At 40.0% G+C, this 25,306-nt stretch overlaps 2 protein-coding genes across 5 annotated transcripts in view; one reads left to right on the top strand and one right to left on the bottom strand.

Annotated features, from left to right (window-relative positions):
• The window catches only part of C20H6orf141 (chromosome 20 C6orf141 homolog), a 138,746-nt gene that overhangs the window by 65,428 nt on the left and 48,012 nt on the right, over nt 1-25,306 (top strand). The window lies entirely within an intron of this gene.
• On the bottom strand, nt 837-19,007 carry LOC102527448 (cysteine-rich secretory protein 2). Of its 3 annotated transcripts, none has more exons than XM_006220354.4 (9): nt 18,904-19,007; nt 18,076-18,191; nt 15,731-15,860; nt 12,225-12,341; nt 11,271-11,358; nt 7,780-7,925; nt 7,265-7,362; nt 3,953-4,041; nt 837-1,448 (listed from the first exon to the last, which is right to left on the bottom strand). In XM_006220354.4, exons 3-9 carry the CDS (start codon nt 15,797-15,799, stop codon nt 1,321-1,323), a joined length of 735 nt encoding a protein of 244 aa, XP_006220416.2. In that variant the 5' UTR covers nt 15,800-15,860; nt 18,076-18,191; nt 18,904-19,007; the 3' UTR covers nt 837-1,320. The 3 variants fall into 3 exon arrangements, with proteins under 3 accessions (XP_006220416.2, XP_072800945.1, XP_072800946.1); XM_072944844.1 differs by lacking the exon at nt 18,904-19,007 and adding an exon at nt 18,700-18,792; XM_072944845.1 differs by lacking the exon at nt 18,904-19,007 and adding an exon at nt 18,547-18,646.

Genomic DNA, 25,306 nt, shown 5'->3' with positions numbered 1-25,306 from the left:
TCTTAGAAAAGGGTTTATATAGGACATGCACGGTGCCTCACATATCATTTAAGTTATAACAATGTTAATAATCTTAAGCTATTTAGGTCCTGCAGTAAGCTCTTGCAGTAAGCTCAGGATGTTACATGATCAAGGACAGATTGTTTGAAAGTTTGTCATGAAGCTTCATTAAGTAGGCCATCTCTTACCCAGCCGGCTGCACCTGTCTTAGGTTGTCCTCCTCTGAGGATCTCACCCGTCATTGGCTCTCCAGCCATCCATACTGGACACGTTAAGTAGGCCATTTCTTATCCAACGTGAATACGTGACATTCCTCTCAGCTTCAGACGGGGGCCTACACCCACCCTTATTGATTAGATTTTATTTTAAAGAGTATGTGAGACATGAACATGATTCAGTGGCTAAAACTATACAAAGAGAAATGGTCATAGAAGGTCCCTCCTCCCGGCTGTTTCTTCCTACCCTTCCGACACCTTCCATCCTGCTCACCCCATTCTCGCCCACCCACTCTACACAACCAGTCTTACTAGTTTCTGGTATACGTTTCCTGTGTTGCACGTGCATTTTGCATAAATGTGATGGTACATGCCTACCTTTATATTTACCATTCTTTTTACACAAAAGGTAGGACACGAAATCAGTAGGCAGGAGATCAAAATGTCAAAAAGCAAAAATCGAGTAAAAATAAAGCTGATTCCTGTCTGCCATTATTGTTAAAATTTCACTTTCTAGGTAAATACTTTTGGAAATTTTGCTCTGTCTAATCATTTATCTGGGCCGAGTCTAGCTGGGGTTATATGTGACTATTAGAAAATATTATTCAAGAACCACATCCATGCGTTTGCTCAGATAAGTTCTTTATTCTAAAAGCACATTGCTTTTGTTTAAAGAGGAGGTCATAAGACAAAGGTAGATGTCAGTCTTTGAATTCATTCTTCAAACATGTAAAAAATCATGTAACTGAAATGACAATGATGTTAGTCTTTTTTTTGGCATGTTGTTTCAGGAAACATGTAATTACTTTAATCCAAAGTTCTAGTGACTCAGTGCTATGGTTATGCAACTTTCAAAATCCTCAGCTTGACTCACCTCATTAAATCTAAGGTAGCGAGTTTGTATCAGCCCAGAGCTGTCATCATAGTGTAGGCTGCTTTTGCCCATTGTTGTGTGAAAAAGATCTCCGTAAAGATCCAGGAGGAAAAGATGCGTTCCTGTTGGAGATCAAGCTAGTGACTAATGTGCCTACGGTCCCGCTCCTGGTGTGTCCACTAAACGCTGCAACTTTTCCCATTTGGTCCTGCACAGTGCAACTTGGACATTTCAGTAGATTTTGCCTTCACACCGGCAGGTCGCCTTGCATTTCTCTTTGAGCAGTTCATGCTCACAGCCAGCTGTTTTCTTCAAGGAATCACAGTTACTAAGGAGATCTTCATACTCGCAGGTATTGGCTGTCACAAAAACAGAGGAGGTACCTCAGTATCCTTTTCCCCAGTAGCCCCAAAGGAATCCGCACATTCAAAGTGTATGAGGTGGGTAGGACTGGGCAAGCAAGTCAGCATCACTTACACTCTAGGAGAGGCCCTTCACTCCCTGAGGGACATAGGAGGTGCCTCACTTGAGCTCACTGATGAATCCATCCCTTTTTATTTTGAACTTGGTGATGTGTTTCTAAAATGATTTTTTTTTAAATTTAATAGAGGGACTGGGGATTGAACCCAGGACCTCGTGCATGCTCATATTAAGCACACACTCTACCACTGAGCTATGCCGCATCCCTCAATATATTTCTAAAATGAATTGCCCTACTTTTCTCCCTTAGCAAAGAGGGTACCATGAAAATACCTGCAGAGTCTTATATGGGAGCCACTAGCCACAAACAGCTATTTAAATTCAAATGATTCTGAATTAGATGAAATTTAAAATTTAGTTCCTCGGCTTTACCAGCCACATTTATAGTGCTCAAAGACCATGTGTGACTAGTGGCTCCTTGTAAGACACAGGCTGACAGAGAAAGGCTCCATTGTGTCATCCTGTTGGACAGCGACCCTTCAGATGCCAAGGCTGTCTTTCAGGAGAAAGTGATTCCAATGGGAAGGTTCCAATGGGAAGATAAAGGTGTGAAACAATGATAGTCTGACCTCTTTCTAATATTTCTTCTTGGATGTTCCCCAGGGAGCCCAAACTGAGCAGATCTCAAACTAAAATCATCATACTACGTACCATACATACCACAAGGCTAATGGTTCTTGGACGTGGCTCCCTACGTCCCTCCCACGGTCCCGGGGAAGTGGCTCTCTGACTCCCTCAAGTCATTTAGACAGCAAACATTCTAATCCTTGTCTCTCAGCCCTGTCCATTTTTCTTCATTTGCTTTGGGAGTAATGCAGTCAGAACATCCAATTTCTTTTTAACCCTTTGTTTTTCAAGCCAGAGTTCTAGCTGGCTTCCATCCAATTGTTTCTACATACCATTGCTAGAAAGCTCTTTCTAAAACACGATTCTAACTTTGCCACTCTTTCACTGAAAATCTTTCAACTGAATGCTTATTGCTAATAGGATAAATTCTGAGCTCCTTAGCAAATATAGCATTCAGGAGAAGTAGAAATATTCCACTTTTTTTTAGTTGACTTTTTTTCTTTAGTCGATTTTATAGCTTTGATGTCATCAATATTCTGAATGACAGCTCTATAATTCAGTAAGAAAGAATGCTGACTAAAGGGGAATGCACTTAGAAGTCAAAAATCTCGGTGAATGAGTCAACTCTATTATTTGTAATAATTTAAATAAAAGTATCCTGACTGTAAAAAGGCAACTGCTTTTTTAATTTTTGTTCTTGACAACTTTAGAAATAATATAAATGACATTTCTTTCTTTCCTTTCTTTTGCAACAATATGTTTGTGGATTCTATGAACCAACATCATATACAGATTGAATTTTGTCATTAAAAATGTGCACAAAACCACAACCAAATTATGGGGCAAGTGATCATTTATTACATTAATCACCATGCTGCAAATTATACTATAAAGAAAATGTGGTGATCAGTGTGATGCACTCATCTGTACAAAAAAAATGCAGTATCAAGGTCTGCCTCTCTAGGTTGAGCCATAATGTGGTCTCACATCCTTAGATTTATACATTTTGATTCTGTCAAAATAGAAACTTTGGTCTAAAGATACTAACGTATCATTAGAACTATTTATCAAATGATTTATCAAAAGTATGAATGTATAGTTAATATTAATGAGCTCTGCCTGGTCACAGAAACAAATGTATGCTAGATGCTTCATTATCTTATATACGGTAATACAGACATACCTAATTTATTGCATTTCACTTTACTGTGCTTTGCAGTATTGTGGTTTTTGGGTTTTTTTTTGTTTGTTTGTTTTTACAAATTGTGTGTTTGTAGCAACTTTGCTTCAAGCAAGTCTATTGGAGCCATTTTTCCAAAAGCATTTTTATTTTTTTTTTGGATTTAAAATTGTATTATTCTATTTTTTTCCAGCTTTGCTGAGGTATGATTGGCAAATAATCATGATGGATATTTAAGATGTAGAATCAAAAGCATTATTTTTAAATTAAGATATGTACATTATTTTAGACACACTGCTATTGCACACTTAATAGACTACAGTGTAGCACAATCATAGTTTTCTGTGCACTGGGACACCAAAAAATTTGTGTGACTCACTTTGTAGTGACATTTTCCTTCTTGCAGTGGTCGGGAACAACGTCTCTGAGATAAGCCTGTTTTCTTTTCATTACAAATAACATGTAGTTACTGAAGTGTGTAAAATGTTTACTTAAACACACTCTATTGAGAAATCTCCTTGTCTTTTGCGTAAAGACATTATTGGAACTGTTTACTTTGGAAGATTTCTTAATCCATAAAAAGAAAGAAAATATCAATTCTTGGTTATAATAGCAAGTTAATCACTTCCAACTTACTGCATAGTCCATTGTCGCAGTTACCAGGGCAGCTGGCACAAGGCGTTCCTTGTTGGTAAGGGGTATTCTTTTTATTCACATTATTGCCACTGAAATTTAAAATACACAGTGTTAAGTATTTTCCACATAGCTGTTTAGTTGCCAGGGGCAACACAATCACTAAACATGGCTATTAAATGTGTTTAGTGACGTGAACAGAACTGAAAAAGTACAATTCCCAACGTGTGATACAGGTAACATTCATATTAAGGAAGTACTTCACAGGCGCTGAGCCATCTCCTTGACTATAATTCTTCGGGCTGAGCAACTAGACTGGTATAAATAGTCTCAAGTTTTCAGAATAAATTTTGTTATGCCAACACTCGGTCTCCCAGTAGACTCGGTCACATCAGTAAAGCTGTGCACCCCAGTGCACTGGCTAGAGGTAAACATACTCCTCAGAGAGACAGAGGAGGGTCCTTGGAGGCAGGGAGTGGCAAGATGGAAAAGAATATTCACTATTACAATATAATTTTATATTCAGAAAGGATAAATACCATAATTACTCTAATATGAGCTGGGGAAAGTAATGCTGCGGTATATACATAGTTTAATTTCTAGATGGAGTAGTGATATTTGACGGTGCTTGTGTTGGTGGGTCAGTGAGAGCTGGGGAAGGTTTATGAATTTCCAGGAGTGGTGTGTGAGAGTTTTATGTTTACCAAAAAAGGAATGCTCGTTAAAAAATGTTTTGATCAACACCAGTATCCTGGATGAAATCACCTTACAGTGAGTAACTTTTAACTCATTGATGATCATTATCTTGTTGGTCATTGATTTGATTCATCTGAAAATACACGGGAGTCCAAACCTCAATAGTGCTAAGTGGGCCAACAGCCAAAGGTGTTCTTCCATTCTTTTCTCTAGTGAGCATCCTATAAGTTTTCTTTGAACTGTTAATCAGGTCAAGTGCTTATCTCTATTTCGTTAGGGTTTTCCCCTGGGGTCTTATTTTGTTCTTTCCTTTGGAACATATTCCTGTCTCGTTTTAGTTGACTTTTGTTTTTTGTTTGAGTTACATGAAACAGCCACCTCTTGGTTTTGAAGGAGTGGCCTGGGTGTGGAAGCATCCTCCGTGATTGCTTGTGCTTGGGGGCTTTGGCAGGCCAGCAAGAGCTGGAGTGGACCATGCCAGGGGCAGTCCCTGGGGAGCACTGTGCTTTAGGCTGCCCTGGTGTGACAGCTGGGACAGGTGTGGACTGGGAGGTGTCCCCAGGGGACCCAAACACTGGTGCTCACTGGTGCCTCTGACCCCGGAGAGGGCTCAGCAGTTCCCTGCTCACATGGATTTCCTTCTGTATAGTCTAGGGGCTTTTCTGTTCTTTTCTTTTCTTTCTTTCTTTTTTTTTTTTAACATTTTTTATTGATTTATAATCATTTCACAATGTTGTGTCAAATTCCAGTGTAGAGCACAATTTTTCAGTTATACATGAACATACACATATTCATTTTCACATTTTTTTCTCTGTGAGCTACCATAAGATCTTGTATATATTTCCCTGTGCTATACAGTATAATCTTATTTATCTATTCTACATTTTGAAATCCCAGTCTATCCCTTCCCATCCCTCACCTCCTTGGCAGCCACAAGCTTGTATTCTATGTCTGAGTCTGTTTCTGTTTTGTATTTATGTTTTTTCTTTTTTCAGATTCCATTTATGAGTGATCCCATATGGTATTTTTCTTTCTCTTTCTGGCTTACTTCACTTAGGATGACATTCTCCAGGAACATCCATGTTGCTGCAAATGGCGTTATGTTGTCGTTTTTTGTGGCTGTATAGTATTCCATTGTATAAATATACCACAGCTTCTTTATCCAGTCATCTGTTGATGGACATTTAGGCTGTTTCCATGTCTTGGCTATTGAAAATAGTGCTGCTATGAACATTGGGTTGTAGGTGTCATTTTGAAGTAGGGTTCCTTCTGGATATATGCCCAGGAGCAGGATTCCTGGGTCATATGGTAAGTCTATTCCTAGTCTAAGTGCTTTTAAAATTGCTCGGGTTTTTCTGTTTTTTGTTTTGTTTTGTTTTGTTTTTGCTGTCTGTATGCAAATCCCTCACTTATATCCCCCCTGCTGCAGGTCACTGCAATGGTGGTGGGGTTCTCAGGGACACAGTGTCTCCATCTTTCCTACCCATTTCTGTGTGGTTCTTCTATGTACAGTAGTAGCTGCTAAATCAGCCCTCAGGTCTTCTTTAGGAGGAATCGCTCTATATGTAGGTGTAGATTCAGTGTGTCTGTGGGAGGAGGTGAGCTCAGGGTCTTCCTTGTCTGCCATATTGTCCTTATCCAAATGAGCTGTCAATTCTTTTTACTAAACTCTGAGGGCATAGCTCAGTATTAGAGTGCATGCACAAAGTCCTGGGTTCGATCCCCAGTACCTCCATTAAAAAAATAAATAAATAAAAGGTGTTTGTTGGAAAAGGACTTTGGAGGTCATACTTCTCAAACTGGAGTTCATATCCCTGGGTTATCTATAGTATCAAATAAAGCCTGTCAGAGCCTTGGCTTGGGGGGCCCCCTGCCCGTAGTGGTAAGGAATCTCAAATTTTAAAAGAAATGAAAACTAACGGATATGCTGAGGTTAGATCTTTCGTGTATCTGAAGGATTTGTTGTGGATAACTTCAAACTTGTTGCTTGATGGAAGAGCATGTTTCCTGCTATAAATCATGACCTTAAGGGATTTTTCATTGTGGAGTTTTTTTTGTGAAAACATCTGAGAAACAAAAGCTTGAGATGTTACCTTTTCCTGGACCCTGACATGTCTTAAAGATATCTTGAAAAACTTTTGAGAACCAAGAGAATGAATCATTTCTAATGGTAATAATATAAGTATTTTTTTTAGATAAGTAGGAGTAGGAACGTTTTTGCAAAAAGGGCTGAAATCACAATTTACCATCCCTTATATTCCATCCACTACCGTCCTTGCTTAACCATCAAGCTTCCACCCTTCGAGAGTGTGAAATTAACGAGAACTGATGACACTGGATCTAGGGAAATGCACATTGCATGTGCTCAGGGACTAACCCTGAGCCCTAGGGAAGGGCAATTGAGAGAAAAGACATCACTTTATAATTGAGGAAAGAAGAGTTTCAGATTTTACTCTTGGACCTGAGAACCTGTTCTCTTCTCTGATAAATTGAAAGATGTATTCCTTCCCTTTAATAAAATATGCTTTCTATTTTGATCGGTTTTATAATATATGAGCATTTAAAAATATTGAATTGCAGGTGGAATTATTGGCATTAGACTATAAAGTGCATACTTACGCGGGACAATATTGGCAAACATAGTAGTATTTAAGACTCTCTTGATTGGGGCAATAAGCAATTCCACATCCAACGAGGTAAGATGAGTACCAGACAAGCTGCAAATCCATAAGAGAATATGTGAGTATGTTAAAAAAGAGGGAAAAATACTTTTTAAAAAATAGCAAACGTAAAACTGAAAAAAAAATATGACTATTGCAGTTGGTAGCCAGGTACCTTATGGAAATATTTAATTAGTGAAACAAAGTCACAAACTTTAAAAATATTAACTTTCATGTACACTCGCCCCTTTATCCATTTATAATATTGGAAAAGTAGAGTGTGCTTCCCTATCAAGGATTTTGCAGGCCGTGGGAAAAAAAAAATGACAGCTCTTGAGGAAGTACCAGCCACCTGTCAGGACTGTGTTATACTCAAGCTCTTCCCTCATATTGAACACCGGAGTTGGTCTTAATTTAGAGGGACTTTCTATACGAGAACACGTGTGGCAGAGGCCTTTCATCTGTTCCACGCACCTGGGTATAATGGCCAATGACCGCACTGGGACTCTTCTGTCCTACGCCGTAGACAAAATTGTGGCGCTCTTCATACCAGCTTTGGATTGCATCTGACCAGGCAACAGGGTCACTTGACATGTAGAGATTCTCGCCACATTTTGTACCTAAGCACAAACAGATCATTCGTGAGGAAAGCGATAAAGCAGGCCATGGCAAAAGAAAGCAACTACGCGAACACAAGGCTGCTGCCCTTCCAACACCGAGCCACAGTGCTTAGACTCGCTACCTGCTAAGACCTTAAAAAGGTGCTTCTGTTCCTTGTCGGCTGCAAAGTGGGACAGAAGATGGATCCACCTAGCACGTGGAGGCTGGCCTCAGCCTGCAGACTTTGAACAGTTTGAGAGGACCTCATTCAAAATACCTCTCCCTCTTGATTATCAGAGATGCACTTTTTCACGTTAAATTCCTTCCAGGTGGAATTAATGCCTTGTGAGCTCTCAGCTTTGTATCGTAAGCTTGCAAAAGGCAGCAACCCACTTTTCTTCTGTCTCTCCTCCTCTTACCCACCTTCAGCAGAGATTTTTCACCTATAGGAACCTGAATAAATGTTTTTATGACTATGATTTTGTGTGAACTTTGAAAAAAAAATTACAGGCAGTCTTTAAGAGCTCCCATCAAGAGGCAAGTGACATTAGGAGTGATGATACTTTTCAAACTTGTACATCTTCCCTTAATAAATACATCCTAATGTCTGTTAGGTCCAAGAGCGTTAGGAGGGTAGGGCCTTGCAGAGGGTGACCTTAGCACAGTGGTAGAAAGGAATCTCTGGAGTCTCCTTCCCCCAGTAGACACACGGATTTAGCAACAATTCAAGAACAAATTGCCCTTGTGGGAAATCCAAAAACAACATTCAAGGCTTCCATGCCCTGAAGGATATGAAACCGGACTTACTGAAGTCGGTAGGGAGACTGGAAAATCCCTACCTTCCACACAGTGCCACGATCAGGAGGGAAGGACTTGGTTCATCTGTCCAGCAACCCACCTTTTTCAAAGGGACTCCCCAAAGAACTGGCATCTCTCTCGCCAGTCTTGGAGCACATTCCCATCCCCCCGGGGAGGCAGAGATGGTATTTTGGATTAGTTGATGCCACATTTCGTCTCCCCAGCTCAGCACAGAGCGAGCAGACAGAAAGCACAGCTGCCTGCTTCTCCCTGGGGAGGGAAGAAGTTGGTTTGGACATCCAGTGCCACATAGTTTTCTCAGAGGCTGCCCGAAGGACTGGTTCTGACTTGCCTGCTCTGGAATGGTGAGGAGATCCAGCGTAAACCAGCTGCCCTGGACTGGTGAGAACAGAGACAGATCTGGGCTGGAAGTTACCATAGCCTCCCCTCCAGGTTCAGCACAGAGTGAGCAGACAAAGCACCGTAGCTCCCGGCCTCGCCCTGGGGAGGGCAAGAGTTGGGTGGACCGTCCAGAGAGCCATTTTTCCAGGGGGCTGCCTGAGGGACTGACTAAGGATCCTTTCTGAACACGACGCGAGCAGACATTCCTCCAAAAAAGATGTACAGGTGGCCAGAAGGTATATAAAAAGGTGCTCAACATCACTAAATCATCAGGAGAATGCAAATCAAAACCACAGTGAGATATGACCTTACACCTGTCAGGATGGCTATTATCAAAAAAAAAAACAAACAAACAAACCCCAAAAGACAGCAAGTGATGGTGAGGATGTGGAAAAGGTGGAATCCTTGTACGTTGTTGGTGAGGGTGCAAATGGTGCTGCTGCTGTGGGAAGCAGTACGGAGGCTGCTCAAAAAAATTAAAAGTAGAACTACCAAATGATCCAGCAATCTCACGTCTGAGTATTTATCCAGAAGAACTGCAGTCAGGCTCTTGAAGAGACATTTGCAATCCCATGTTCGTCACAGCACTATTCACCATAGCCAAGATGTGGACACAACCTACATGGCCTCAACAAGTAAGTGGACAGACAAAATGCAGTGTAGACACACAATGGAATGTCATTCGTCCTTGGAGAAAAAGGAAATTCTGCAACATGCAACAGCATGGATGAACCTTAAGGACATTTTGCTAAGTCAAATAAACTCGTCACAGAAAGACAACCAGGGCATGATTCCAGTAACAGGAAGTATCTCAGATAGTCAGATTCATAGATCAAAGAGTGAAATGGTTGCTGGGGCTGAGAGGGTAGGAGGACAGATAGTCACTATCAGTGAGTGCAAACTTCCAGGTAAGCAAGTTGAATAGGTTCTAGATATCTGATGTACAGCATTACACCTCTACTCAACAATAGTGTATTGTACGCTTAAAATTCCTTAAGAAGGCAGATCTCATGTTAAGGGTTCTTAGCACCATTAAAATGTTTTTTAAAAAATTAAAAAAAAAAACAAGTGTTCTTACCACAATAAAATTAATTTAAAAAAGAAAGAAGAGCCCTGCAGTCCAGAAAATTTTCCCTACCTTTACAGCTCTCACTTAGTATCTCTATTTTGGTGACTTGAAATATAATGTCCACATGCTGCTTAGAGAGAGCAGAAACTGCTCTTGGATATCTCCTTTTGATAGGGAAGGACAGAAACTAAGGATCTAGCAGTAGATTTGGGTCTTTAAGACCATTCGCTTCAATTTTCTACTGAACGCAATCATCTCAGTTTCATTATAATGTTAGCACCAACGGTATAAACAATAATAATTCTACTGAAATAACAGATAAATTACTCACTAATTTCAAATTGGGCTTGCCTATGTGCATGTCATGCTTGATAATGTAAACAAATATTTTATGTAAAGTTTACGCATGTAAGTTTTTTCTGTCATAGTTTTTTTTATCATCCTTGATATATCTTATAGTTTTCTGAGTCTAATATATTATCCTACACATTATAGGCACACAGCCCATACAAAATATAGTTTGTTATTAAAAATTTTTTAAATGAGCCAACATACCTAAAGTATTCATCCTGATTAATAAAAGCTTTTATATTTTTAAAGTCAAATTCAGGAACAATTCAACATCATTCAATACATTTTGTGAATGCAAAATACACAGGTTTCAAAACACCAAATAGCAACGCAGTCTCACAAAAAGGGCAGTGGGTTAGGAATCAGAAAGCCTGGCGAACTTCCCAATATATGACACCACTGCCGGCTGTGTCCTGGCATCACTCACTCCTTCTGCATCCTTAGTCTCTAATCATTAAGATCAGAAAAACGATTGTACATGATCTCTCTGCTCACGAGCTGGTTAAGGGGAACAGAGGAGATACTGCTTAAGAGATCATTTGCATCATGTAAACAACAAGCACAAAACAGTACTTAGAATGAGGATCTCTATACAGATACTTCGCTTTTAAAAAATGCAGCAACAGAAGAAACATGTATTCACAGTCTTCGTGACGCAACATCCCAGAATGGTCCATTCGGTTTTATCTGCCCAGGGTTATTTTATTTGCTCATTTATTCAACAGACGTGGACTAATTAACGTACTGGTCTTTCGGTCGTCTGGATTGCTGTGTTCTAAAGTGCACTTGTTTGCCCACTTCTGGGCATTTGCTGTGGCGTCTCTGCTCCATTCCTAAATATCACAAGAAAAAGAAATATACACAGATTCAGCTCCATGAAGTACGTGCTTTGTAATCTGATTGGGAGGCTGGTGTGAGCCACTTTAAAGCTTCTGTAGCTGTGTTATCTAACTGTCGTTGGTATTAAAGTATCTTGTTTTTTTTTTTAATTCATTTTTTCCTGAAGTGTGTATATATATATATATATATATATATATAATTTGTTATATATATATTTATATTTATATATATATATATATATATATATATACACACACACACACACACGCACACACACACATGTATTTGTTTGGGGTTTTGTGTGTTTTATCTACCTCAGTGCCAGTGTCCACACAAAGAGAAGTCCACAGGTGATCTGTCTGATGAGAGAAATACCTAACACAGTATTCTCGCTATGATAGCACAACAGCCATGGAATACGAATTAACATGTGAAGCCATCTAATTACATTTCAGTGGCAACAGGCTGACCTAAGCTATTCCACTGGTAGCCCATTGTGTCCATCTGGGAGACCTTTATGGTCTATTCTCTCGAAAATGGGCTATTAATTACCCTAACTGGCATTGATTCCCAAAGGATAGGAAGTTTCTGTATTTTAGACTTGGAAAGATAGTGAACAAAAAATGTAATGGTTTCACATTTGGTGTCTGAAGATTTAGCTGCTAATTCTGCCTTCCCAACTTAATAGCCCGGTAGCCTTGATAAGTTATTTAACCATTATAAAGGAAAATTCATTTCCGCCCTGCCCATAACACAGCTGAATGAAATAGCAAAATAAACACAGCACTTTGTAAGGTTCCACCTGCCTGCTCCTACCACCGCTGGTTCACAGCGCTTTCTTTGTGTTCCTGCTTCTTACCATCTTTAGCATGTTCCTGGCAGGTGGAGACACAGACTTCCTTAGTTCATTGTGTTTATTTACAATCTCTCTTTGGACTTCCGTTTGAGTGGTTAACAAAGCAGTAAAGGATGGATCCTAAAAGGAAATTAAATCAGGGTTATTTTTTTTAAACATTTTTGAGAATTGCATGTAAGAACGAATAAGATAATTCCAGGGATCAGAGATCACTTTACAAAAGCATTCAGTTCAAGCCACTATGAGTTGCTAAGCATGCCAGTGAATTGAGCCAAAGCAATGACAAATAATAGGAAGGAAGTGGTTTGAATCTTTGAGAGTGGAGATGTGATTCATGGCATGACAAATTAAAAACTCTCCTGATGCCACAAACACCAGTTTCTAGTTTCAAGGGGACTCTCAAGGTGATTTTTCTAGACATACAATGGCTGATCATGTTTTGTACTATTTTATGATGCTGTGTACAGAGGTACACAGTGAGAACATTGAGACAGTTGGTTCGCATTTAATCAGGCGGCAGCAGAATAACTGGACCTCAAGACCCATCAGGACGTTAAGGGGAACTTTGACCTGACGTGGTGTCTGCTTTGAGAGAAAGAATGTAGTTAGAATGTATTTAGAGAAAGAATATTTAGGTTGAGGAGAAGTAAAATGATTCTGCCTGTTATAGGTAGATTATATGGGGTTGTTCAAAAAAATATTTAAAAATACTAAAAAAAAAAAAAAACCCAAATAAACCTCCCAGACAATTTGGAGGAAGCAAAGCCATGCAATTAATGGACTACTGCTGACTGTTCTTTTAGTAACAGAAATGTAATTAATAGGATATTAAATTAGGTGCTGCTATTTTTGGTGTATCTCTGTGTGTGTGTGTGTGTGTGTGTGGCGGGGGAGGTGATGGGTCCTAAACCCTGGAGGTGGAGTAGGGTGTGTGAATTATTCCCACAAGGTCTAGCAATTTGATGGCCTAAATTTACATGGAGGTCTGATGTTCTAGGAGCATAAGTAAGAAATGAGGGTTATTTTTTAGGAAATAAACAGACAGGATCTTTGTTGATTTTCCCCTGACACCCTGGGACACGTTATTCTCTACTCCCTCCAGTCCTGAGTTCCCTCAGAGCTCTGCAAATGCTGTGAACATGGGCCTGACCACATCTGATTGCCACTAGCTCATTCTGCGTCCATTTCTCCTGCCTGCTTGTATGTTCCCAAGGGCAGGGACCAATACTGAGTGCATTGCACTCACTAACGGGGCACATTCCCAGCTACTAACTTCTAACTGAGGAGGGATGCACATGGGAAGTCAGTAGTGGCCGATCTCTGCTTTACGTTAAAGCAAAAATAACATCCTTGGATATTTTCTCCCTCAAAAATCTTAAAGTATTTTCAAAACACATCAACATTTGATCTCTGAAAAGGGAGAAGTAATTATTTCCTGTTTCTTACCCCGTCTTGCTCTGTAGATAATAATTCTATTGAAAATGTGCCCTTTAAAAAAATAAGTTTCAGTAAAGTTTATTAGGTGGCAGGAAATAGGAAAAGTGTTGAGAATACAATGGATCAAATATGGTGTCTTATCTAGCCTTAAAGTGTTTATACTGGATCGGCAACAGGGCGTAAGTAAACATTGTAAAACCACTGATAACTGAAATGACAGGAAGGATCTGATACAGGGGAAGGAGGGATTCATTCTTCTTGATTGAGGTCAGAAAGGGCTTCACAAAACATAGCCTGGATTGAGGTATGAAAGATGGGCAATATTTTCTAGGCATCTTGAGAAGGTACCTTCTGGGTGGAGGTGTATAGAACATCTGATCTAACATTTAGTGGTGCAAAAGACCCCATGATATCTCCATTTTAAATTTTTTTTTTTTAATAAATGAAGGCCAGGAGATGGAGCAGACAGGTAACAAAGAGCCTGGAAAAAACCATGGAAGGAAATCTTTAGGAAAGAGACTGGGAAGATAGCAAACTACTTAACTGAAGCCCTGGGTGATGAACAGATTGTCTTCAGATTGAAACTTTGATGACGGTAACAGAATGAGACGTATTTGTGAATGCTGAATTAACTGAGGTTAAGCCCAGTGTCAAAATTCTCTGGTCTGAGGAGTCCTAGCTAATCTTGTACACCCAGAGTCAAAGGAGGGTGTGGGAACAGACAGTGATGACCAAAACTCCCCACATTCAGAGGTTCTCTGACCAGGAGGTGGACACCTCGTACGGGCATCTACACACCAATCATTGGAGATGATGATTGAGCCTGTTCTTGGGATTGTTAAAGTGATGCAGCATATTCAAAATAGAGGATCTGAGCTCAAGAGTTGGGTTCTCACGTACCAAGTTTATGACTGTTAAAAAACAAAGCAAAACATAACACTAAGACCTTGAGAGTCAGATTTTAATATAAAAGCAAGTATAATTTTATCACACAGTAATGATGAATGTCAAATGTGGTACGTGAAGGAGTTGTGCTAATTTAAGGTGATACGAATAGAACATTAATTTTCTGTGGGGATCACACTCGAATGAATTAAGTAAAGGGAAATCAGAAAAGATGTTGGGGGAGGAGGGCTACCATTAGCTTTTTAAACTCGTAGACCAGTCTATCCATTAGAAATATAATTCAAGATAATATGGAATTTTAGCTTTGTGGTGGTCACATGAAACATACAAACAGGTGATGTTAATTTAAATAATTTATTTTATTTGTAATGGGTTCAGTGATAGTCCACAGAAATGACGTGCTCATGTCCTAACCCCCAAAATCTGTGAATGTGAACTTATGTGGGAAAAGGGTCTTCACAGATATAATTAAGTTCAGAATCTCAAGATGAGATCACCCTGGATTATCCGAATGGGCCCTAAATCCTAAATGACAAGTGTCTTTATGAGAGACACAGTGGGGAGAAGGTGAAGGGAAGACGGAGGCAGAGACTGGAGTGATGCATCCACAAGCCAAGGAACCCCTAGGATTGGTGGAAGCCGCCAGAAGTTAGGAGACAGACATGGAGTGGATTCCCTCTTAGGTTCTCCAGAGGGTGCGTGGCCCTGCTGATACCCTGATGTCAGACTTCTGGCCTCCAGAACTGAGAGGGGATACATTCCCATTGTGCTAAGCCACCAAACTTGTGCTAATGTCTTGAAACAGTCCTAAGGACCTAATACATTATTTAATTAGGGTATCATTTCATCATGAACTCAGTATAAAAATAATGAATTTTTTTCTTTTTTTGGCACTAAATCTTTGAAATCCATTGTGTATTTTATACCAATGGTACACCTTGTTTTGGAAAAGCCACCCTTCGAGTCTTCAATGGCCATAAGTGACTGGTGGCTACTGTACTGGACAACTCACCCTTAACCTTTTCATCTAGATAATTTCATAAAGTGCTCTGAGCGACCAGTGAGAACTTTGTGATGTACCAGGCCCTCACTCCTTGCATTCTCAAAGTGCTTTGCCATCTCACCGAGCTGGATAGCTCTGGAAAGATTTTCCACTTTGACCTTACCTTTCCTTCGGTGGGGAAAGATGGCAGCAGGACTGCAGCCAGAAACAGCACCAGTGGGAGTAGAGCCATCGCTAGGAAGTTAAGGAAAAAGGAACAAAGATCCGCACTGGGAGATGTGGTACCTGGACCTCTAAGAAGGAAAGAAAACCAATGTTAGGATTTTGGTTAATGTAACAAGAGAAGACTGTCCAGTCGTGCCAGTAGAATCATCCTGGAACCAGCCTTGTTTCTGATAGGGACAATAAAAAATAAACTGAAGAACGTGCCTGTTGCCCTTGAAGTACACCTACAGAGGCTAGGGACACACCACCTCTGTCCCCCCATTTCTGGTGCTCCTAAGCCCATCGGAAAGAAAATATGGGAAAAAACCAGGTCTCTTCACAGTTCATGATGATACCGCATTGATCATTCATCTCAGTCGTGGGGCAACATTTCTTTTCAGTGTGAACCATCTCTCAGTTTTCTCTTCTCTATGGAAAGAGCTGTTTGTCCTTTTATTTACACACACTTTGAATTGAGATTCCAGGGGTGTGATTACACAGAAATGTGCAAAACACTTTATTAGTTATTTCTCCAGTGAAAGCACTAGAAGTTATGCTTATCTTATTCCTTGTCTATAATGTCAAAGTTCCCAGTGTAGGGGAAAAAAAAATACAAATAGAACTAACATGTTTGAAAATCTAGCCTGTTCAAATTTGCTGAATCCATGATTGCGTGAAAAGGTCGTTGAATATCTTCACCAACTTTTTAAACGGCATTCAGCATTGGGTTGCCCATGTTGTTCTTTCTCAATGTATCAAGAAATCCTTGGTCCTTTACATGAAGCAACAAGAGCACCAACTTCAGGAAGCATTCGTATCCCCACTTCTACCATTAGTCAGATAATTTGCTCACTTTGTAAAGGAAAGAAATGCTGCTATGATTAGTTTTGTTCCTGTGAGAATGGTGCTCCCAAATTCTTGGAGGGAGGGAAAATTCTAAACAATTTATTTGCGGTACTTCTCAGGCCTCACTGATGTGTAAACAGCCGACAGTGGACACCTGTTCCATGTATTGTCTTTCTCAATAGTGTGATCATCAAAGGGAGAGGAATAAACACGTATTGACAGTGTATGGTAAAATGCAATGTCTGATTTCACTCTGGTACCTTGGTGGGTATGACTGTGTTTTACAGATGAAGGAACTGAGGCTTAGAACAATGAATTAAGCGGGGTTGAGGTAGATCTTAGAGGCAGAGCTCTAGCCCAGCATGCACGAGGTCCTGGGTTCAATCCCCAGCACCTCCATTAAATAAGCTAATTACCTCCTCCCAAAAATGGGGTGGGGAGGGCGCCCAAGAACAATTAATTAACCTATGCTAATGATAAGTACTTAAGTAATGTCAGAAATTAGCCTTCATCCAATTATGATGTCTAAGTCAATGCACATTGAAAGGAAAACATAGTTTCAGCTGGGAAATAGCAATCATTTCGCAACCCAGTAGAGACACTCCAGCCTTACTTTAACAATTTCTGTGTTAATACATAACTATGTATGTTAGTAGTAAAATCATTAACACGGAAGCATATATAATACATAATAATTGTCATATTTTACATGACTTTTACTTCCCAATTACCACCTTTCTGTAGCTTATTGGATAAGACCTTAGTCTTTGGAAACCATCAATTTTGGGAAATCTTTTCTGAGCTTCAGTTTTCTCTTCTATGAACAGTGGCTTATTGTATCACAGGTTTGCCTCAAACACTGAACGACACACGCAAAACACCTAACGCAATGCCTGGCGTAGAATACTTCAAAAATGGAAATGCTATTTTTATATTATCATCCTTTGCAATGAATGGTAGCTTGCCGAGCTCATAAGCTCTTTTTATAAATGCATGTTGTTTGAATTCCTAGTTTTAGGAATGTTTATAAGATGTTTTTACCTCCAGGTGTCATAGGGAAAAAATCAGTATAATGTAATCAGATATTCAACTGCTCAAGGCCCAGTTCTGCTGGAGACCTTTTGGTTAACTTTAGGAAATGATCTAACATCTGGGCTGTTTTATCCTCATCAGCTCATTGAAAGACCCACACATAAGCCTGGCGATTTTGTATAGCTTAATCATGCCTGAGGTTTGCAGTAGATGACCCACGATTCCATAATTCAACAGCCTGAGGTGCCACATACCCCTCCCTGCCACTCTCCTCTCCCTACTCCCTCCCCCAACCTTTAATCTTTTTAGCTGCAACAATAAAAGCAGCGACACTTTCGGTGAGCCTTTATTTAAAGAAAAATTGGTATTGTATTCCTTTAAACCCAGATTCCCACGCAGTTGAAACATTGGCTGCCATTGTTTTACCTGGATGGATGCAAATGGAAAAGCACTGTGCCCTTTGTGGCAGGTGTTTTAAGACCAGGATGACATGGTTCTTCTGGGGTGTCTACAGGAAGAGCATGATGTATGGTTTCATAACCCTAGAACAAGGAAAAAGAGAACATTTAAAAAGAAGTGAAGAATAGGTCGGTAGTATTAGCAATCTCTGTCACAAACCTGACTCAGCTGCTTCGCATTGTTCTCTAATACTTCACTGTATTTATCTGATCTCACCATTAAGACTATAATCTCCTTCGGAGATCAGACTGCGTTTTGGTGTCCTGGTATTTCCTTCAAACACTAACAAAGAAGCGTGCTCCTTAAAGAAGTTGCATTGACGGTTGGTTGACTAACTTCCGCAGAACAAAGCAGCACATTTTCAAGTGTCCCAACTCCTGACCTAAGCCTCCAACCCACACACTCTTTAGAAGATAATTTCTACACCTAGTCACGCACTTATTGAGTGGATTTGAGGCCAAAGTTCTCAGTTTGATCTCATGAAATGTCACAGTTAGAGATGACATCAGGCTTCTCCTGAGACTCAGAGTGTTTCAGGTAAACAGAATGATTTATCTTTTAAGGTAGGTAAAGTTTCAGTCGGATACACACAGAGAGGATGTTGAAAGTCTTTGGCGGATGGATGCCAAGCGGCAAAACGGCAGACTCTACGGTTGGTGTGAACTGACCCAGCCCGTGCGCCCACCGGAGTGCCAGAAGAGGACCCCTCGCCCCGCAGAGTTTTCTCGCCCCGGTTTTCACCCCGCCTCCCCGGCCCTGGGCATTTCCAGTTTCCCAGGCTGCTCTCACTCCTACCCAGGCTCCAGAGCGCAGATCTTCCTGCTGCGCGAGCGGGGGCCGGAGGCACCGACCGACTGCGGCTCGTGCCCCGGCGGCGGGCGTGAAACAGCCCGCCAGCCACGTGCGGGCCACGTCACCGGCTTTACGCCCTCGGCGCAGTCGTCGGCTCCCTGAACCGTTGGCGCTCTTCCCCGCCTCTCGCCGGGGACGCACCGTGAACACCCTACACAGTTTCTCACTGGCATTACCATCACCTGATGAGGACAATAAATGTCTGCTCACACACTTGAACAGAACAGGAAGAGGAGGATGGAGACGGTATCGAGCTCAAGCTGCTGGGGTGGGGTCTGAAAAAGGAGGCACCCCTTTCCAAACACGATCTTAACGGGGGTCAGAAGTTAAAGAGCAGACTGCAGAAGTCCATAGATACTTGAGTTCGAAGCCCAGTACCAGTCTGGCGCTCAGGGTTGCAGAGATGAAGTTGGCATTTTGAAGGTTTTATGGTCCAGAAATTCAAGAAGAGTAACAGGAACAAGTCTTAGAAAAATGCCCAGAATTCCTGATTCACAGCTGCTGGCTTCACAGCAGGTGTTGGTTGAAGACTCCTACCTGTCTTTACGGAGGGTAGATGAGTAATAGATGATTTCCCCCTGTGTTTGTAGTTTTCAAGATTGAAAGGAACGAAGTAACTCATTACCTAGAGGATGGGTTGGGTCGAAACATGTCAAACCAAAGATTAGGATCCATCACACACTAGCTGACTGTACCCCATGGAAAGAGGCTTGGCATTTCTCATTCCAACCCTTGAGACTCATGCAGGCACAACTGTAGCTCTAACTGCCGTATTTCACGGTGCTAAGTGCCATTTTCCCTTGACAATGGTAAAGTCCCAAGTGGCCAATGTGCAGACGTTATTTTCATCCTTCTTTATTGCTGTTTCAGTTGAGGTTAAGTACCACTGTCTGAAACGATCTTGGAATTCAGAAGTCACCCTAGACTGCTTTACTGTTATGGTTACATTCAGTCCAAGTTAACTCCTGACTGTTTTCCTTTCTGAATGTTTATGAACTCTATACCTGGATTTCTCTATCTCATTACTGTATTAGTGGTTTTATTGCACCTTGCTTAGATTATTAAACATTTCAAGTACTTGGACAAAATTGCTGCTCAACCTTTTCTTATTTTTAAAGGATTTCATGCTAGACTGTTGATGGCTTTAATGAGTTATACTTTGATTTGAATATTTTAAAAGTTGAAGTATAGTTGATTTACAATGTTGTGTTGGTTTCGGGTGTACAGCTTAGTGATTCAGTTACATATATGTGTGTGTGTATATATATGTATGTATATATATATATATATTCTTTTTCATTTTAGGTTATTACAAGCTATTGACTATAGTTCCCTATCTTATACAGTAGGGCATTGTTTATTCTGTATATAGTAGTTTGAACAATGCTCAACTTTTAATAAATAAAATGGCTTAATACATTGGTTCTTTTTTTAGTGCAGAACACTTCATTGTAACAGTGTAATAGTCTATTATTCACTGTAACTCTCCTATTTTTTCATTCTTGAAGACACCATACCTGTAATTATTTTTTTAACATTTTTTATTGATTTATAATCATTTTACAATGTTGTGTCAAATTCCAGTGTTCAGCACAATTTTTCAGTCATTCATGGACACATTTTTTTCTCTGTGATTTATCATAACATTTTGTGTATATTTCCCTGTGCTATACAGTGTAATCTTGTTTATCTATTCTACAATTTTGAAATCCCAGTCTATCCCTTCCCACCCTCTACCCCCCTGGTAACCACAAGTCTGTATTCTCTGTCCATGAGTCTATTTCTGTCCTGTATTTATGCTTTGTTTTTGTTTGTTTGTTTTTGTTTTTGTTTTTCAGATTCCACATATGAGCGATCTCATATGGTATTTTTCTTTCTCTTTCTGGCTTACTTCACTTAGAATGACATTCTCTAGGAGCGTCCATGTTGCTGCAAATGGCATTATGTTGTCGGTTTTTATGGCTGAGTAGTATTCCATTGTATAAATATACCACTTCTTCTTTGTCCAGTCACCTGTTGATGGACATTTAGGCTGTTTCCATGTTTTTGGCTATTGTAAATAGTGCTGCTATGAACATTGGGGTGCAGGTGTCATCCTGAAGTAGATTTCCTTCTGGATACAAGCCCAGGAGTGGGATTCCTGGGTCACATGGTAAGTCTATTCCTAGTCTTTTGAGGAATCTCCACACTGTTTTCCATAGTGGCTGCACCAAACTGCATTCCCTCCAACAGTGTAGGAGGGTTCCCCTTTCTCCACAGCCTCTCCAGCATTTGTCATTTGTGGATTTTTGAATGACGGCCATTCTGACTAGTGTGAGGTGATACCTCATTGTAGTTTTGATTTGCATTTCTCTGATAATTAGTGATATTCAGCATTTTTTCATGTGCTTTTTGATCATTTGTATGTCTTCCTTGGAGAATTGCTTGTTTAGGTCTTCTGCCCATTTTTGGATTGGGTTGTTTATTTTTTTCTTATTGAGTCGTATGAGCTGCTTATATATTTTGGAGATCAAGCCTTTGTCGGTTTTGTAATTATTCTTTATTCCCATAGATGATGTCAGAATGAGAGCTGTTTGAGGGTTGAAGTGATAGAGATTGTCAGTGAGCATGTGTTTGAGACACTGACTATGTCTCTCTTGGTTATTGCTGTATTTCCAAAGCCTAGCACAAGACCGGTTACATAGGTGGCATTTGGTAAATATTTGGAGAGTGAGTAAATATTGACCTGGCCTAGATTCTTAGGGAATGCAGAAGAAAGGACGCATCATGTCTTTTTTCTAAGATATATTGTACTGGGGAAAAGATGTACATATGTATTACCAGGTAGTGTCGTTTAGTGTTAAATAGTTGAAACAGAAAATATATACAGTAATTATTGGAAGTTCTGTGCATTGATATCACCCTAGGTAAAAACTAGATGGTAGACTGACATTTGAACTGCTTTGAAAAATGTGTGTGACCTGATCAGAAGGAAAAAAAGAGTTTTGTACACGTGGATGGAAGAGCAGAAACAGACAAGTCAATGCATCAAAAGGCATATTTGGGAGGTGGGTATTGCTCAGTGGCAGAGTGCACGCCTAGCATGCACGAGGTCCTGGATTCAATCCCCAATACTTCCATTAAAAACTTAAAAAAATTTTTTTAAAGGCATATTTAACTCAGAATGATAGACTGTTGAAAACGTTGGGGAAACTTTTTATAGAAGTCTAAGGAGATTTGCTTCCTTTTGTAACATGGGAAAAAATTGATGTTTAGAGAGCTGGGAAATTATATGATCAAGTATTGTTTTATGAAAACTACCTGAGATCACTGTGCAGGGTGATTTACAGAGCTGAGAAATTGATGACGGGAGAAAGAAGAGTGTAGTGACAATTTCCCTTTTAATTTTAGAGTAGCGGAAATGGGACAAAACGTTGGAATGTGGAGAGAGGAAAAAGCACTGTTGATGATGAATTTTGTATGGAGGGCAAATCCAGAAAGCTTGTAGGTTTTAGGTCTACACTTGTTGGAGAGCACATGGAAGGTCATTTTTAAGAGAAGCAGTGCAGGTGCTTCTAAAATTCTCCTGTAAAATCAGAAGTCGGGAGTGTGTGGAGCTGAAAGAAGCAGTTGTGAAAATGCCTGGGAGGTGGGGGGACTGAGTTCTTGCGTGGATTCCAAGGAGAAACCTGCTGCGAATCTTATCCTGTTCCTCTGTACATAAGATGCTCCCCCCGCTGCCCTGTTGTGTGACCTTGCTAAACATCTTTATTAATTCTAGTGGCTTTTTAAAAGATTCCTACAGATCTTTGTAAAGATCTTTTTTTTTTTTGTAAAAACAGATTATTTTATTCTGCAAAAAAGAAATTTCTACCTTTCTAATCTATATGGCCTTAAAATTTTCCTCTTTATCTTACTGCATTAGCTGTAAACTTAAAACATGAGTGGTGCGAACTGACATCCTTGCCTTTTTCCTAATGGTGGATTCCAGATTGAAAAGTACTACAATGATGTTTGCAGCTATAAAATAATATAAAGAGAAAGTATTCAAGCATTCACTACTAAGTGTAGTTAGCTAGGGGACTTTGTAAGGTCTTCCTTGTTAAGGTCAAAGAGTTGCCTTCTAATTCCTGGTTTTCTGAAAACTCTTTACATTAAAGGTGTCGAATTTTGTCAAGTGCATTTTTTTGCACTTGATACATTTATTTTATTAATATAGTAGATCACATTGATTGATTTTTGAATGTCAAAACCACCTTTTATTCCTGGGAGAACATCACTTTCTCATGGTGAATAAGCTTGTGTGTTACATCTATGTTTATGAAGAACGGTAGTCCATAGTTTTCTTGTGATGTCTTTGTCTGGCTTTGGTGTAGCGTAACACTAGCCTGAGGTGGGAGAGATTTCTCTTGTTTCCAGTCATGATATAAATAAAAATGTCTTGAAATGGTGCTCTATACATGGTAGACATATATGGGTGTATAATATACATTATAATTCTGTGCAATTTAACTCAGTCTCTCTTCTAGTCCACAGTCTCTAAAGTCGTTTCTTGCTTCTAATCTTACTCCCTTACAATATCCATCTCATCATCTCTCTTCTTCAGTGTGCGCTCCTGGCCTGCTGTCTTGCAATAATATCTCAACTCTTTACCTGCCCTAGAGGGCACCCTGTGACTCAGTTTCCTCCTATCTCTCCGACCCCTTTTTAAAATTAACCTGACCTTGCTCACTCTGCTTCAGCCATTCTAGGCATCTTGCCTTTCCTCAAATATGCCAAATTTATTTCCATCCTGACAACTTTGTACTCACCCTTTTCTTCACCTGAAAGTTTTCCCGATCAAATTGTTGTGTTGGTTCTTTTCTCACTTCTGTTGTGTTTTCCATCCAAAGCCATCACCTGGGAGAGGCTTTACCTGACTTTCCTATTTAAATAAACATTTCTGCCTCCCAGCTGACCCTTGTCATTCTCTGTTCTCTTGCTCATTTTAGTTGATTGCCTTATCACTTCCAACATTATATGAAGTATTTCTTTGTGAAAGAGTTTTCTTTCTCTCACTTCTGTTAGACTGTGAACTCCATGAAGTCTGAAACTGAACCTGTCTTGGTTATCACTCTATTTCAAAGTATCTAATTTAATTTCTGAGCCATCACTATTTCCAGTAGGTAGCTATTGAATGCATGAATGAATTATCATGCAATGTGGTGATTACTCTGGAAAGTGCAGGGAGCTATGGGAGAGAATGAGGAGAGTTCTTCAGGTTATTTACCCAAAGGAATCTCTTGGATGAAATGACACTGAATGAGAAGGAGCTATTCTAGCAAATAATTATTATTCTAGCAAACAAAAGAATAATAAGCAAATAAAGAGAGGTGACTCTTTTAGACAAAGCTAATAGCAAACAAAATGCCCTGAGGTAAGAAAAATCTTGAGGTGCTTGAAAAAACTTAATGAGGTCATTGTGCCTGGAGCATAAGAAATAAGGTGGAGAGTGAAATGAAGTGAGATTAGGCAGCAAAGTATAAGAAAGATTATTCAGCCTCTGGCAGATCAGTTTAAGAGTATGAATATGATCTTAAGTACTTGAGAAGTCTATGGAAACGTTTTGAAAGTTGACTAATCAGGAGGTCTGTCACTGTAGAGAAGAAGAAATGTGCAGCCACACGGCATCAGGGTGCTGTGTTGACGGCCCTGGAACTCTCCCTGATCTCCCTGATCTCCCTTGGCCTCGTGGATACTCCCTTCCTTGAAATGATGAGTGAAGCTTGACACTGGCTAAGCCTGTGAGTCTGATGTGACAACCCCATTGTTTGTAGGATCTGAGACGTCCATGAAAAATACAAAATCAAACATTTAGTCATGGAATAGAGGAATTGAAACTTCATGGGTGGGGGGGACAGAGGCAAGGAATCTCAGAAAGAGCAACCAGATAATCTGGAGAAATAGTATGAAGTGTCATGGAGCCAAGGAAAAAAGGATTTTTTTTTAATGCACTTTTTATTTTGGAGTATTTTCAGGTTTACAGAAATTTTGCTAGGCTAGTACAGAGAAGTCCCAGTTTTAGTTACCCCTAATGTTACCATCTAACATCACCCTGATACATTTGTCAAGACTAAGAAATCAACATTACTATTAAAAATACCCCAGACTCTATCCAAATATCACCATTTCCCCCCCATTAATGACCTCCTGCTGTTCCTGGATACGATGCAGGGGACCACATGGCCTGACTTCTTATTCTCCTCTGGTCTGTAGCAGTTTCTCAGAATCTTGCTCATGATTTTGACAGTTTTGAGGAGTGCTGGTCAGGGTATTGTGTAGATTAGTCCTCAACTTAAGTTTGCCTGTGGTTTTATCTCATAACGAG

The sequence above is a fragment of the Vicugna pacos genome, chromosome 20 (assembly GCF_048564905.1).
Source record: "Vicugna pacos chromosome 20, VicPac4, whole genome shotgun sequence".
NCBI classification, from domain to species: Eukaryota; Metazoa; Chordata; class Mammalia; order Artiodactyla; family Camelidae; genus Vicugna; species Vicugna pacos.
The sequence above is the reverse complement of the archived record's forward strand: the minus strand, read 5'-3'. Positions and strand labels throughout refer to the sequence as shown.